Raw genomic sequence first — 16,767 nt, forward strand, 5'->3', positions numbered from 1 at the left:
TCTATTCGTCATACCTATCACTGTTACATGCACTATTACTCGAACCTATTGAAATTATGCCATAAATTTAGAAATTTCTCGATCGTGCTATGAGCTCATACTCTTAAGAATTTGTAAGTAGGTATGCACTCGTGTAGAGACTCTTTCTTTATGTCTACGTAGACATTAAATAACACTATTTTATGGACTATTATCTTTTGAGAGATCGCGTAATATCGAATCAAAGAATTTCGTTTAGAAAATGAAATAATTTTTCGTTTTATATATTATTTTTATTTTGTGGATTGGTATATTGCAAATTTGGGAATTTTTAAATAATTCAATTTTGGGATCTGGAAATTTAGATGTTTAGGAATTTTAGAATCGGAGATTGGAGAATTTAGGAAGTTTGGAATTTGGAAATTTAGGTATTTTAGAATTTGGGAATTAAGGGATTTGGAAATTGGGAATTTGGGAATTTGAGAAGTTGGGGATTTGAAAATTTGGAAATCAGAGAATTTAGGAATGTAGGAATGTAGGAATTTAGGAATTTGGAAATTTGGGAATTTAGGAATTTTGGTATTTTGGAATTATGGAATTTTGGAATTTTGGAATTTTGGAATTTTGGAATTTTGGAATTTTGGAATTTTGGAATTTTGGAATTTTGGAATTTTGGAATTTTGGAATTTAGAACTTTAGGAATTTAGAAATTTTGGAATTTAGAACTTTAGGAATTTAGAAATTTTGAGATATGAATATTGGGCATTTAGGAAGTTAAAATTTTACAAATTTGAAGATTTAAAGATTCGATGATTTGGTGATTTGGGGATTTGAGAATTGATAATTTGGGAATTTGGGGATTTGAGAGTTCATAAATTTACAAATTTGCGATGCGAGAAATTTAGGAATGTGAGAATTTGCATAATTGGAAATTTGGGAAGTTGGAAATATGGGAATGTGAGAATTTTCATTATTGTCAATTTGGGAATGTGAGAATTTGCAAAATTGGAAATTTGGGAATTTGGTAATATGGGAATGTGAGAATTTACAAAATTGGGAATTTGGGAATGTGCGAATTTGCAAAATTGGAAATTTGGAAATATGGGAATGTGATAATTTGGAAAATTGGAAATTTGGGAATTTAAGAATTCGCAAAATTAGAAATTTAGGAATTTAGAAACATAGGAATGAGAAATTTTTGCGGAATCTTTGCGGAATTTTAAAAATGTGAGACACTGAAAAATTTGAGAAATCTAAATTTAAAAAATATTTCAAGTTGTATAATTGCCCGGGAGTGCACATCGCTTGCCTAATCCACTGCTCTCGATTGCATACTTCAATCGTCAAACGTTCGTCGCCAGTGCCTATAAAACAGTGTTTACAGTGATATTACAACACCCTCGTACCCTTCTTCTCCATCGTGTGAGCGAACGTTCTATTTAATCTTATTTGAAGCCGTAATTCATCGCCGGTTTGCTCAAACTGATACACTCACACACGGATCAAAGGTCCGCCCTCTCTTTCTTTCGTTTCCTTCTCAAGCGTGTTTGTTGCACGCGGTATTTCATCGCTTCATCCTGTAACCTTTTCAACAAGACGCAGGTCCGTGCAACAGGTACAACGGGACTCTTGTGAAAATGTGATTTACGGCTTGATTAACCAGTCGAGCCGCTCGTGCTTTCTCCTGGACGCGCAGATTTGTCAGACGCCACAGGAACACCGTGTTAAACGCGCCACGATGCTCACTTCCGGGATACGCCTGTCTTGAGGGTGTAATAGAACGACTTTGAATGGACTTCGTGCGATATACGGAAACTTCGATTCTTGTCCCTCTTGCGTTCCTTCACAGCGAAGAGACAACAGCAATAATTTCATCGATGCATGATTTTCAAACAACGAACCATTTTCTCGTATTTTCTTCTTCAAAATATTCTTCACGTTACTGTGCAGGTCCGAGCCCGATTTTGCAATTCGACTCTTAAAATTTAATTAAAAACGAAAATATATTTTTATAACATTTTAGGAGTCAATTGCAAAATGGGGCTCTTATGGATCTGCGTGATTATGCGAAGAATTTGGAAAAGAAAGCGTAAGATTGCTTCTTTGCTTGAAAATTTTGTATGAGCAAAATTATTGTTCCCATGCTTTTTCGCAAGAGACAAGGATTACAAAAGCTTCTAAGGTGTGTAAGTCGGTACACAAAAACTTAAGCCCTTAACCTATAATTTTCTAGGCAGTTGCGTTCACAAATACCTAATTATTGTTACAACATTAAGATAACTAAAGAATGTTAAAATGTTAGGCATTGCCTTTAGCAATCCTTGATGATACAGATAATTAGAATTGAACCCAAAATTCAATTGCAGTGAAAATACGAGTCAGGTTTATCACAACTGTAGTGTGTCACGTGACACGTAGTTGTAGGTTAAGGATTAACATCTATGCAAGCCAATTCTTCCGTGACTTTTCCTTTCGATTCTTTGCTACATTTATTAATCTCTCAAGCGAGGAGAAAAATGTGTGTATGGAAGTAGGTATGTGTTCTAAACTAGTATTATTTGGTACTTTAGTACTATGGTTTTTGTACAAAAATTTTACATCTTTTCTTGTTTTAAGTTACAGAAATTATTGAAATGTTAAACGTTGAAATGCATGTTAAGAAAAAATATAAATATTTAAATCAATTTATGTTTCATACATTATTTATATTTATATAAGTAAATTTTATTTTTAATCTGAAAGTGGTCATCGAATATTTGTAAACCTAGTGTTAACTAAAGAATACAGTTACATTACAATGGTGGATTTAGATTTAGACTAAATAAAATATAGCCTAAGCTAACAGTTCTCAAAGTTTTATAATTTCATTTTTACAACTTGATATATTTATTTTTTGTCACATGTAACAAAATTTTATTGAGAGAAATTAGCATGTATTTTTATTATAGTCATCCATAATTCTTATGTATCATTATTATTGATATTATTATGTATTATCATTATTAACATTGTTATGTATTAATATTATTTAAATTTTTATGTACATAAAAATTCAAAAATTCAAAATTCCAAAGTACCAAATTTAAGCACTTCTGTACTAAAAATGCCCTTATTTTAAAATTCCTAAATTACTAACTTGTTAAACTTGTAAAGTTCCAAATTTTCAAACTGCAACAATTATAAATAACAGCTCCCCAAAATACAAATTTCAGTATTAAAGAACTTAAAATCTACAAAACTCCACATTTCCAAATAACCTTCTACCTCTTCGTCTTCATTATTCTTTTACTATTAATAAGTAGAATATCACAAATATTTCAAATTTGTAGAATATCACATAACATCTTATTTCAATATACCCAAAAATAAACGCACATGGTTTCCGTAAACGCATCACCTGTGCAACATATTACACATAAAACAGTTCAAAAATAGCGTGTACTTGACTCGTTCGAAAATTTTCAGTCAGGTGTCTCGATGTTCCAGCTCTAATTACGGTCATTACCATTTCATCTGCAACAACTTAATAGGTGTTACGGAGCAGTGTCTGAAAAGCTGGTAAGAAAATAAGTGTACTCTACTTCGTCCTTCGTTTATATTACATATGCAATAAAGTTAATAAAAGGAAGAGCGAAATGGTTGTTCGATGGATCGATAGCATCGTCGACGAGATCCAAATGGAAAATTTAATGGATATTGGCCGATAGAGGGAAAAGAATGGCTGATAAAAGGAAGATTCGATATCGAGGCCACCCTGGACGAGCAGTTTCCGAGCACGATCACAGAAGATCGCGTTCGATCCGATTATGTTATCCGTTCTTGTGATTGATACCGGTCATTAACCGCATTCGTGGTGTAATTAATGGTAGGGAGCACCCTTCGTGCAATCTAGGCCCAAAGAAGTACGCGAGTAATAACAGCGTGAAAGTATTTTAAATAATGACGACGTTAGTGAAAAAATATGCCGGTCACTACTAGGCAACGGTGTATATTACAAATAATGACAACGTTCCTGGTGATTGAGACGCGGAAACTGGTTACACAGGAGGAAAAAGATAATCATTTTCAAAATGGATACATCTTCGTTCGGTTTAAAATACGTGAAAACTCACATTTTTTAGGTTTATTAGTCATTTCATTGTACTATTTTTATATTATTAAAAATAATGACAACGTTACAGGTGATTTACAAGCGGAAACTGGAATTTTTTTCAAAATCGATGTATTTTTCTTGAGTTTAGGAAGCTTGGAAAATTTTTATTTTCACGTTTGTTTGTCATTTTAGATTGTAGTATACGATTTTATAAAGTAAGATATTGTAAATGGAAGTTGGGGATGTGGAAAATTATAAACTCAGAATTTATATTTATATTTATATTTATATTTTAAGAATTTATATTTACAAAATTCGAAATCTAAAAATTTGGAAATTCATGAACTAACAAAAATTGAAAAATTCACGAATTAGTAAATTTTTCAATATAGGAATTTAAGAACTTGGAAATCAACAAACTTGGTAATTTGTAAATTTGTTAATTTTAAATTTACAAATTTTTATATTGAGAAGTAAACTTATTTTTGAGAAGTCAATTTACTAATATTATTTTTAAATAAAAATACAGAAAACCAAAAGACAAATTATTTTTCAGTAAAAATATAGTAAACACGAAATCACCCCGATACCAATCACAATATCCACAAATTTTTAAATCTGATAAACCTATTATAATAGCAATTTTGTACCACCAAGAATTAATTTTGAATTTCAAACAAATGTTACATCCCTCGCAACATTCAAAGTGCTAATTTTAAGTAATAAATTTTGATGACATTGAGTTTGTAAGAAGCTCTAGAGCTACAATTTTCTGCAATCGTCGTACAACAATTACACACGTAAATTAATCGTTATACTGAAGACGCTTTCCTCGTTTCCGATTACGTTTCATTGATGCAAATGCTGATTACATTCGTATCATTCAGAAACACTCGTTTCCTGGATCGAGTAAGCATGTTAAACATTGATTCATCGCTTGTAGTTAGCGATGGAATTAAGTTCGACGTGTACTCATAACTTCGTTTTCTATCTAGTTTTAATCCGTTAACAACATCGAGTTTCTTAATAACATCGAGTTCTGATCGTATTAGATTATGACTACGAGATAATAAAATAAATAGTTTGAGAGTAATTTAATTCTAATTTACACTGCAATATATTTAAATTGTAATTAAGTAGTTCGAGTTAAATACTAGATTAATAAATATGAGAAAATAAGAAATTTTTTCTGTGAAAAAGAATTCGAATCATGTAGACAAATAATTTATTTAGGAAAATAAAAATTGAATTAATTATTTTGTTAAAGTAAACTATTTTATTTTATTTATTACACTAAAATAATTTATTTTACTCCTTAGAACTGTAGTAATATAGAGATAAAATTTGAAGTACCAAATTTATTACTGCTTGATAAAAAATGATAAAAAAGACAATAATAGATGTAAATTATGTATATGTAAATTATGATAAATAATTCAGACATTATTAATAGAAATTTCATTAGTTTTTTTTTTCAACGCTTTTACTCATAGAAATTTTTAAATTATATGTGTCTTTTTCCCTCTTTTATTCCAATTTGTCATGAAAAGTACACATAAAAATTTTATAATTTTAAAAACTTCTGAAACTCATTTTATTTTCAAGTTTCAAACACTTTTGAAATTTGTATTACTTGTAATTATTAGATGCTTATGAAAATTGTTTTATTTACAAGTTTTAAACCTGTTTTACTTTTTAAACAATCTATCAATTTATTCCCAAAATGGAGAACAGTGATGTTCACTTGTTTGTTTTCCATAAAGTGACAAAGTTTCATGAATTACTCATTAACGAACATACTCTCGTATGAATACGAGAACTCTCATGAAAGCATGATTAGTTTAGTTTAATTTACTGCTTCTCTTCATATTACCAGAAAATGGCACTTGGGCTACAAGAATATGCTATATTGATAACTAGACTGTACAATTCATACGAAAGCATGAGTTGTAACAGTACTCGCGCCATACTCGAACCCATCACTCCTCGAACAAGCTTTCGCTCAGACATCACGCACTTTTCTGCGTGCGAATGCACGCGTACATCTGCTGGCATGTTGATATGTCGATATTTTTAGTTTCTTCGTCGTTCTTCAATGGATCGTCTTGCATGCCTACGCAAATACCTCGACTGGAAGCTTTCTTTCCTCCTGTCAAATTTTTCCATCTGTTGTTTGCACCATTAATCTTGCTGCGTCTTCTAAGCTATCCTTCCGCTACTTTTTCCACCGTTCCGTGTAGATGCAATTTACGCTCGTTTATTCTTCAATAATTGCAGTAATGAAATGTTCAAGTATTATGTCATTATCTTGTATTATATCGTAACTAATAAGTTTCATTTCTGCGAATGTGTTTCTGAAGTAACATTCGTAATTAATGGTTACGGATGACTGTGTGTGTAACATACGTAAAGAATGCGTCAACATATGTGTATGTATGTGAGTGTGCAGACACTGTGCAATGTATTTAGCATTATTTGAACCTGGATGAGGAAATGTTTGATAAGCATGTTTTAATTAGCAATTTATTTACAGAGAGGTGAGGATTTAAGCTTCAGTCTTAGATATTTGTTGTGGTTAATTAATTGCAAGAATACGATTTATATATTTTATGAAACAAGCTTTCAAATACTTTAGTGTATGAAGTCTGAAGCTTATTAGAGAATTTTGAAGGTCATCGTAAGTTACAAAAAGGAAAACGCGTCTGAAAATTTGGGAATTTAGTGATATAGAAATTTGAGAATTTGAGAATTTTCAATTTTGGGAATTTTAGAATTTGGGAATTTGGGAACTGGGGAATTTTAGGAATTTTGACGTTTGGAATTTGGAAATTAGGGAATTGGGAAATTGTGGAATTGGGAATTGGAAATCGAAGAATTGGGGAATTTGGGAATTTGGGAATTTAGAGATTTAGGAATGTGGGAATTTTGGGATTTGGGAGTTTTGGAATTTCGAAATTAGGGAATTGGGGAATTGAGGAGTTGGGGAATTGGGAAATTTGGCAATTTAAGAATTTGGAAATTTAGCAATTTATAAACTTAAGATTTATAGAATAGAATATTAGAAATTTGTAGAATTTGCAAATTTAGGGACTTAGAATTTTGAAAATTTATAAATATAAAAATTTGGAGACCTAGAAATTTGAAAATTCATATACTTGCAAATTTTTATATCTTATAATTTGATATTTTAGTAATTTAGTCATTTGATGGTTTGATAAATTGCTAATTTGCTAACTTGCTAATTTGTTAATTTGCTAATTTGCTAATTTGCTAATTGACTAATTTACCAATTTACCAATTTACCAATTTATCAATTTACCAATTTACCAATTTACCAATTCACCAATTCACCAATTCACCAATTCACTAATTTACCAACTTACCAATTTACCAATTTACCAATTTACCAATTTACCAATTTACCAATTTACCAATTTACCAATTTACCAATTTGCTAATTTGTTAATCTTAAAATATAGACATTTTTAATTTCCCAAATGGAAAGTCAAAAATTAAAAAATTTTAAAATCCAAAAACAAAATAATTACAAATTAAAATATTTAAGAGTTTGGTAGTTCAGAATATTGAAAATTAAAATAAATTTCCATAAAACAAAGTTCCATGTATGAAGCAGTTCACATAATGTATTTGTAGTTTGCTCATAAGCTTTTATGCTATATTAATAATATTGAAATAATACGTTATTGAAGTAATAATACCGAAATATTACTTGAAGTAATACCTATACTAAATATTATTGAAAAATAACTGCTAATAATAGTTATTATAAAGTAACTAAAAAATGAATAACTATAAGGAAATAGCTAATTTACTCTTCGAAAGGAAAACATCGCCTACAGTATCTCCTATAAGATACAATAAACAATTAAATCTGCTTCCTTATATCCTCAGTAAAATACTGTAATGTGTACAAGCACAATTTTCCCATATTACTACCTCATTACTATCACTACTATCTAATTTCATTCTAAGTGCGTTATCCTCATCTGAAAGTATCCTTTCATCTAAAAGGTTCATAACCACGCCGGAAGGTCACGCGTACCTTCTTTATTACCGAAATTAATTCACAAGATATACAATCATAGATATAGTAAATATTGCTGAAATCGATGAAAGTGGAACTGAAAGACCTTTTAGTGTGCTTTTAACGATAGTCGAGAAAACGGAAGTCAAGGAGAGTGCGGTGTCGTGTTGGGTCGATCAGAGATTCGCGACCTTCGACCCCGACGAAGAAGTTGAGGAGCCTCGGATGCGGCTCATTAACCGACCGATGTTTCGTTGGCGTGCTTTTTCTAGGAATAAACCGCACAGCAATAAATTGCAATCAACGACGGTAGGATGCTCTAGCAACATTTTATACGTTCAGCGAATTTCGCGACCTCCATGAATGTAGGAAAAACATAATTAAACGTAGAGTGCCCGGTTTGTTAGCTCACCTCCGAGCGCGAGAGTATCTTTACCTACGATCGCGAACACTTTCTTCCAGTTCGTAGATACCTTTCCAGTTTGTAGATTTACGTAGATAAGGCTTAATTAGATTTTTAGCTAATTTCCTCACGTATTTTGCTTCTGGTAGGGACATTTATTTTCATTCATTTTTGGAAGGAAGATTCATTGAAGTTTGTATATGTATAGAATTACTTTGTTTATGTGATTTGGATGTATGCAGTATGGGAAAATTATTGACACTTTTTTCAGTTTCAAGTTTTAGATGACTGTTAGGCTTGTTGGATTTTCAAGTTTTAGGCGTTACTGAAACTTGTTTTATTTTGAAGTTTTGAAATTGCTAAAATTTGTTCTCTTTTTTCAAGTCTTCAGCGTTTCAACAGCTTGTTTAATTTTTAATTTTTAGATGATTTTTAATTTTTCTAAAAGTTGTTTTATTTCCAAATTTTAGACGGTATTGAAACTTGTTTTATTTGCAAATTTTAGACAGTCTTGAAATTTATTTTATTTGCAAGTTTCAGGCTTTCTTAACACTTGTTTTACTTTCAAATTTAAAACAGTATTAAAGCTTGTTCTATTTTTAAATTTTAGACGCTTTTGAAGTTTATTTTATCTTCAAGACTTAAATACTCCTGTAACTTATTTTATTTTCAAGTTTTAGAAGTTTCATAAACTTGTATTATTTTTATATGTTAGACATTTCTAAAATTTATTTTATTTTCAAGTTTTAGTCAGAACTTGTTGTAGACATTTCTGAAACTTCTACATGTATTGTTTATTAACTTATACATATATTGTTTGCGGATATTTAGTCAATATGTTAGTCGATCAAGCACGTAAGGTGCAAGTACCAATTTAAAGGGTTAACGTACCATTCACAATGATCAAATAAGTTAATTCATCAAATGAAATGATCAAATTAATTCTTAAAAATAGCCAATAATTAAGCAATTTTGTGAAATATAAAATATTAATAAAAATTAATTTAAATTCCCTCATAAAGTGAAATATTTTATACGTTATCATAATAAAAAAAGATATTCCATAAACAAACATAATCTGAAATTCAAACACTGTTTTCTTGTAATATTACTATTCTAAGAAACATTTAAATGAAACATTGCCTTCTACTGTGAATACTAGTTTAATGAACGGATTGTCGGTTATCGCTCTCTCGTAATAATAATGTTATGGTCTTTCGTATATGCTCGGCACTAATTTGTGATGAACTTATCTGCAGCTTTTCTGAATGATGATTTCATTGATGGACCGTCACTCGAAGAAAATGACGTCAAAATAACATCAATTAGGTGGTTTTTACTGATGGTAATGTTTTGAGGTTTGTGATTTTCTTGAGGGTTTTTTACCTTACATAACACTTACTAGGTAAATAACTATGTATGCAATCTAAATTTTGTAAAATTCGTAGAATTATTTTTTGTGTAAATTTTTAGTTGACAGAGGACCAAAATTTACTCATTCTTACTGCTATCATTTTTTCTTAAATTTATTTTTAAAATTGCTATTTATTTTTGAATCCATATAACAAGAAATGAAAATTATATTTCGTCGAAAAGAAATATTTTGAAATATAATAATTATATGAGTCAGTCGTTGATTAGTAGCAAAGTAGTTTTCATCTAAATTAATAATTAAATAGTATTAAAATAGTTACCATGTTTAAAGAATTTTTAAACTATTCACTGTCTTTGAAATATTAAAAAGTTCAGAAGTTGCTATACTAATTAATCTTACTAGTTAATAGTCATAGTTACTAGCTAACAGTTACTAGTTACTAGTAAAATAATTTCTCTGTTTACAATACTTAAAAGCACTTATTATTTTTGAAATATTAAGAAACATAGCTGTTGCCATGCTCTTAAATATTTCTATATAATGCACCTAAAATCTTCACACATGTAACAGGTACTTCATATTTCTTAATAACAAATCACCTAAAAATTTGATAAGATATATTTCAAATATCATCGGGAAGAACTACTTCTAACCTAACTAACCTTACTATCAAACAATCTACACATAAACGCCTAAAAATCTATAAAAGAAGTAGTATCGAAAGTGCAAAAATATACAAAATTTCACTCAAATATACAGTGTGTATACAATATTTACAACGTATCAATCAACATTTAAAAAAACGAACCCTTCATAACTTAAAACATCAAAATTTTTCATCATTCAATTTTGATAATTAAATTCCAAATTTTCCTTTTTAAACTCGTCTTCTAAACTCATTCAAAGTACATGAGTTTCTGATCACTCACCATATTTGAGTCCATGCCACTTCGAAGCCGGTTCCTGGTACTTGTACGTCGGAAGAATGACTCGTGGATGTTGCCTCGGCATCGAAGGACACGGTTTGTAAACAACCATACATCGTACGCACTTCCTGTTCGCGGGTGGAGGTGTTGCTACCGGATACGCGGGTTGTATATGCACATACGCCATTGGGGTGACAGACTGTGGCGAATAGTAATTCGTGTATCGCTTTCGACGAACACTATCTTTCCCACGCTGCGAATTATCTTCTCCAAACAACGATGATAATCTTCCATTCATCAATTGCACTTTTCTATCAGAATTTTTTAACGTTTCTGCATCTTCCAAAATTAGCGACGCTGCATCTTTTTCACTCTCACTATAATCTCCATTTTTTAACTTCGCCGTTTCAGAATTTTCATTCCCCAAAAGAAACGAAACTGAGTTTCTTTCACTTTCACTTGTATAATCTTCATTTTCTACGTTTTTTATTATGTCTGAAACTTTTGAGGTTCTTTCGATATTTTCAGGAAATGAAGATAAATTTGGAGAGTCTTCTTTTGGAGAGTCTTCAATTTGTAAGTCTATTGTTCTATCATTCGTTTCTGTGTTCTTGAAAAGTTCTTCAGTATTTTTGGCTAATAACGAAGCTGAGTTTTCACTTTCACTCGAGTCATCTTCCAACTCCACATTCATTTCCGTATTTTTCAAAGATTCTTCATTTTTGAAGAACAGCGAAGAACGTTTTGAGTAATCTTCGTCACGCTTCTCCACATTCTGTTCTGAATTTTTCAAAGTACCACCGTATTCGAACAATAACGCAGCTGAACTTCCATCACTTTCACTCGAGTCATCATTTATCTCCTGCATCGCACTCGTTTCTGAATTTCCTTCACCGAGTTCCACATTCTCAAACAACGATTCACCTTTGGAATCTCCATAATGAACAGCTTCGTAACCTTGAATTCGTTGGTTACGTATCGCACGAAAATCCTCAGAAACAGCCCGAGGCGAACGATTTCCAGACCTTGCACCTCCAAGTATCTTCCGTTCCGAGGATCGACCTTTGCCGAGCGTCTTTGCGGAAGACCGAGCTGATCGATCTCGAAAAAAAGGAGCTCGGTCCTCGTGCGTTCTCGTGAAACGCCGCGTGGTTAACGCTTCGGGGTATTCGAGCGATCCGGAGATCCGTTCCTCCGTGGATCTCCGTTCCCTCGCAGAGTTATGGAAATCGCCGGCAATTTCGTTCTCCCCGTCTGGTTGAACATCTCGCGTTTCTACGGAGGAAGCTTGCTCCTCGTTGTCATTTTCGGTCGGTGCGAAGTAGTAACTTCGTTCGAAATCGTCCACAACTTCATTCATGAAGTCTCCATTCACTTGCCTCGAATTCTCGTTTGCGTGGCTCCTTTCACCAACGGCCGAGCCATTGAACGCACCGCGATCCTTCGAAAATCGATTATCATCATCCGTTCTCGACTGGCCAGTTTGCTCGTCCGCGAGAGTTTCGTAATCGCTCGCTGGATCCAGCGAGGACGAAACAGCTGTCACAGGACTCGTCGTCGATCCGTGATAATCTGTCGAGAACGGAAGCGATCTTTCTGCCGAATAACTGGTCCCGTGTTCCACGTCAAGTTCGGCATCCCGATTGGCTCGGTTCTCTTCCTCGCTCGTTGAATAATCCCCTCCGACTGGTCGATCCTGCCTCGGAGAATCCTCTTTTTTCCTGTCCTCGTCCCGGCTCCGAGGAGATCGAGACGACGCGACAACCACGCTGAAATAGTTCCTGCTCGAATCGATCTTCGACGAGCTGATCCACTCCGACGCGGAGGCAGACGACGCGTCGCCAGGCGAGTTAATACGCCATCCCAGCAGAAATAGGGCCCCTACTCCGAGGGCCAGGACGCCCCGGGTCCAGATTGACCTTCCGGGGTACATTTCTACCCCATGCTCAGAGGAAGCACTGCCTCCGGGCTTTGTGCCTCTATCATCACGATGTCATCCGATGGGAAACGTCTGCGGAACACTTTGCGGTCACACAACTGAACGCGGCAACTGACTAGAATACTGTGATACCTCTGCGAATAGCTTGGCCACAAGGTTTATACCGTTTTTTTAGAAAGTTGCGGTTGCATTTTGCACTTTGGCCTCACTTTGATGGGCTCACTTTGAGGAACGATTGAATGAAGCTTTTATTAAGGTTTTGACAATGTTTTGTTGCAATTATTTTCAGCACTTAGGAATGATCTTGATGAATTTAGATATTAAACAATTTTCAACGACGTGTTTATAGAAGTTCAAGAAAGGTTTACCTCGAGTCACAACTTTCTTTGCCACTTTTGATGTGTAGTTTGATGAGTTCACTTTGATAATCGATTGAATGAAGCTTTTATCGAGGTTTTGGTAATGTTTTGTTGCACTTTTTCAGCACTTAGGAATGATCTTGGTGAATTTAGGTATTAAACAATTTTCAATGAGGTGTTTATAGAAGTTCAAGAAATGTTGATGCGCAGTTTGATGAGTTCACTTTGATGAGCAATTGAATGAAGCTTTTATCAAGATATTAGACGATGTTTTATCGCAATTGTCTTAGAAATGGTCTTGGTGGATTTAGATATCAAGAAATTTTCAATGAGGTTTATAGAACTTCAAGAAAGGTTTACATTGAGTCACAACTGTCTTTAGCACTTTAGACGTGTTTTAACGAATCTATTAATATATTTTTGTGAATGAAGTTTTTATGGAAGGTTGAGGAAGTTTGATGTGGAGTTACATGTTTTCAGCACTTCGGATGTTTCTCGATAAATCTAAGTATTAATTCACAAGCTTTTGTTACAGTTTTTATAAAAATTTGAGAAGGTTTGATATGAAGTTATAACTGTCTTCAGCATTCTTGGTATATCTTGAAGAAATCAGGTACTGATGAAAAAGATTTTGTGAATGAAGTTTTTATGAAGATTTAAAGAAGAGTGATATGGAGTCATAACTGTTTCCAACAGTTGGATGTAATTTGACAAATCTTGGTACTGATTAACAAGCTTTTGTGAATGAAGTTTGTAATAAAATTTCAGTAAATTTGTTATAGAGTCACAAGTGTCACTTTGAATATATCTCGACGAATCAACTTTTGTAAATGAAGTTTTTACGAAGACTTAATAAGGTTTAATGACCACTCAACTGTCTTCAGCACTTTGGATACATCTTGATAAGCAAGTTTTGAATCTGATTGAAATGTTTACTATATAATTGTGAATTAGATATTCAGTATAGATCTAAGGAAGATTTTTATGGTTTCGCAATTGACTTTAGCACTTTGGGTTAACCTTGATGGACCTATTGATTAAGAAACATCCATCTATGAAGTTTTTATAAAAACCGCAAATACTGATAATTATCTTCAGCACTTTCGATTAATCTTAATGGATCTAAATATTTGCAAATCAAGCTATAATAATTTTGTACGAAATTACAACTGATTTCAGCACTTTAGATTCACCTTGATAAAATAGTTTGGAATTCAATTGGTCCGTTTATCGTATTATTGCGAATTAAATGTTGAAAGGACAAATTGAAAGATCGAAAAGATAGGTTCAAGAAAGATTCATATGAAATTATAATTATTTTTAGCACTTCAAAGTTATCTGAATGAACCTAGGTATTGATTACAAAACTTTTGTGAATGAAACTATAAAACTTGATGAAAGTTTTATACAAAGTCACAACTGTTTCCAGTATACTAATGTGGTCATGATGGACCTAGGAATTAAATAACAATTTTGTATGAATTAAAATTTTATACAGGTCTGGTGAAGTTCTAGAGTAGAACTGTATAGAGTCACAACTATTGTTTGTACCTTGATAAACAAACATGAATTTAGCTAAGAACTAAGAAATTTTTTAGCACAAGTAGGTACAACTTGAAGTCACAACTATCCCCAACACCTTGTTTTATTTCACTAACCATATAAATTGGGAAGTTATATAGACAGTTTGAAATGGTTTCAGACAATTCGATGTGGAGTCACAACTGTTTCCAACATTTCGCATTCACTTCAATGAAACAAACTTGATTAAGAGTCCTCTGATATTTTTGTGAATGAAATGCAGGTTCAAAGAAGTTTCATACTATCACTTTAAATTCACCTTGATGAACTTTGAAGATCAACTTTCATAAAACTTCTGTTAAGCTTTTGTCAAGATCCAAATATATTTCATATACGTCACAAGTATTCACTGAATCCAAAAATTCAGCTCGATGAATGGACAAAATGTTAACAACCTGTCGAAATTGTTAAGAACTTGATAGAAATTCAAATAGAGTCAGTAGAGGTCCAAAGGAGTTTGAACCTTTCGTTCACAATTGTGGCTCCAGCCGAAACCAGTGATTCTCATTCGATAAAGGATCAATGAAGTTTCACTGAACTAAAAGCAATTAATCATCTTAAGGATCTGTAATGCCTTGTACACCGAATGTTTAAAAGTACTCGCACTAATCGCCACTGTTTAATTTCATGCAAGTACGATGATGGATCATGCTAGTTCAAAGAAATCCATAGACAGTTCCAAAAAGGGTTAGCAACAAAAATGCCGAGCACTCAAGATCCAAACACTCACACACTCCATACGGAGAAAGATGTTAGCGAAATAGGGAAATCTTGGAACATAACGGGGATCGATGAAAGATTCATCGGTGTTCGAAAAGTCCCGAAAGTCAAAGAGGATCGATCGAAGGTGGATCACGAGGGGGGCGCATGTCGGAAGAGAAAAAGAAGCGGAGAACTCGTTCGAGGGATCGACGAACCGCGAATTCCCCCGAGGTAACCGAGCACAGAGAGACGGCTCGAGGCTGAAATATATCGAAAAGAAGCCGGCTAAAAAGCGAGCACACGTGGACCACGACGAAGTGAACATGTACCGGCTTCGACGACGGCCCGAGAGACACTGGCTTGCTACCATTACCATTAGCCGTCTTTGCCCTCTCCTCTCTTCCTCTTCTTCTTCGCCCGGAGCTTGCGTCCTCCTCCTTCGTGCGGGAAACCCGAATCTCCTTTTCACACTGTACACGTGGGTGTTTCTTTTTTTAATCCTTCATTGCACGGTTAATCAACAGAGTATTAGTTCGGTAACTGAATTCGAAAAAGTAGAGAGAATGACAATAGTTGAGGACGGTGTTTGTAGTTATGGTTAAGTCCTTTTGATGCTTGTATAGGTTTATTCTTCACAAGAAGATGTTTATCAGTATACTCGAAATAGAGGAAATATTTAGTTTTCGTATTCAGGGTGATTATAATAGAGGAATTTGGAGGATGGGATGTTGGTTGCTTTGATTGGATCAGAAATTTTGGACAGTATGATTTGAGGATCATCGAGGATTCTGGATGAGATATATCGAGAATTCTGGATACATTTATATGATTTGAACGTCTTTAAGAATTTCGATTTTAGAATTAGATTATATAACGCAGTCTCTGAATTTTTTAATTCTAGAGCATGCTAAATTTGAGAATTTTAGAATTTTTTTCTCAAATTTTTTCATTTTCAAATTTCCAAATTTTTAAACTATTTCATCTCAAATTCCTACATGTTCAAATTGTCAAATTTTCAAACTGATAAATCTTAAATACCTGGATTTTCAAATTGTCAAATTTCCAAATTGATAAATCTTAAATACCTAAATTTTTAAATAATTAAGTTCCTAAATTTCAAGATTTCAAATGTCTCAATTTTTAAATCATCAAATTTGCGAGTGATCGAGTCGCATATACTCCAATTTTTAAATTGTAAAACTCTCAAATTTCTCAATCTCAAATAGTCCAATTTAAAAAATTTAAAATTTCCAAATTTCCTTAAATTTACTTTACTTCCGAATTTTTAAGTTTAATTTCCAAATCATATAACTCCAAAATTTTCAAACTTCTAAATTCTCCAATTCTCAAAAGCATCCAATAGCT

At 32.9% G+C, this 16,767-nt stretch overlaps 1 protein-coding gene across 3 annotated transcripts in view; it reads right to left on the bottom strand.

The window, feature by feature from the left end:
* The window catches only part of wb (wing blister), a 303,585-nt gene that overhangs the window by 80,095 nt on the left and 206,723 nt on the right, over positions 1–16,767 (bottom strand). The window contains exon 1 of one of the 3 annotated variants that reach the window (XM_012291698.2): positions 10,825–15,753. The exons of the other annotated variants lie outside the window; for them this stretch is intronic. Coding sequence (XP_012147088.2) covers positions 10,825–12,754 — 1,930 coding nt within the window. The 5' untranslated portion in view covers positions 12,755–15,753. Of the gene's footprint in view, positions 1–10,824; positions 15,754–16,767 lie in introns of those variants that run through there. 3 annotated transcript variants of the gene reach the window in all.

Source organism: Megachile rotundata, chromosome 5, assembly GCF_050947335.1.
Source record: "Megachile rotundata isolate GNS110a chromosome 5, iyMegRotu1, whole genome shotgun sequence".
Lineage (NCBI taxonomy): Eukaryota > Metazoa > Arthropoda > Insecta > Hymenoptera > Megachilidae > Megachile > Megachile rotundata.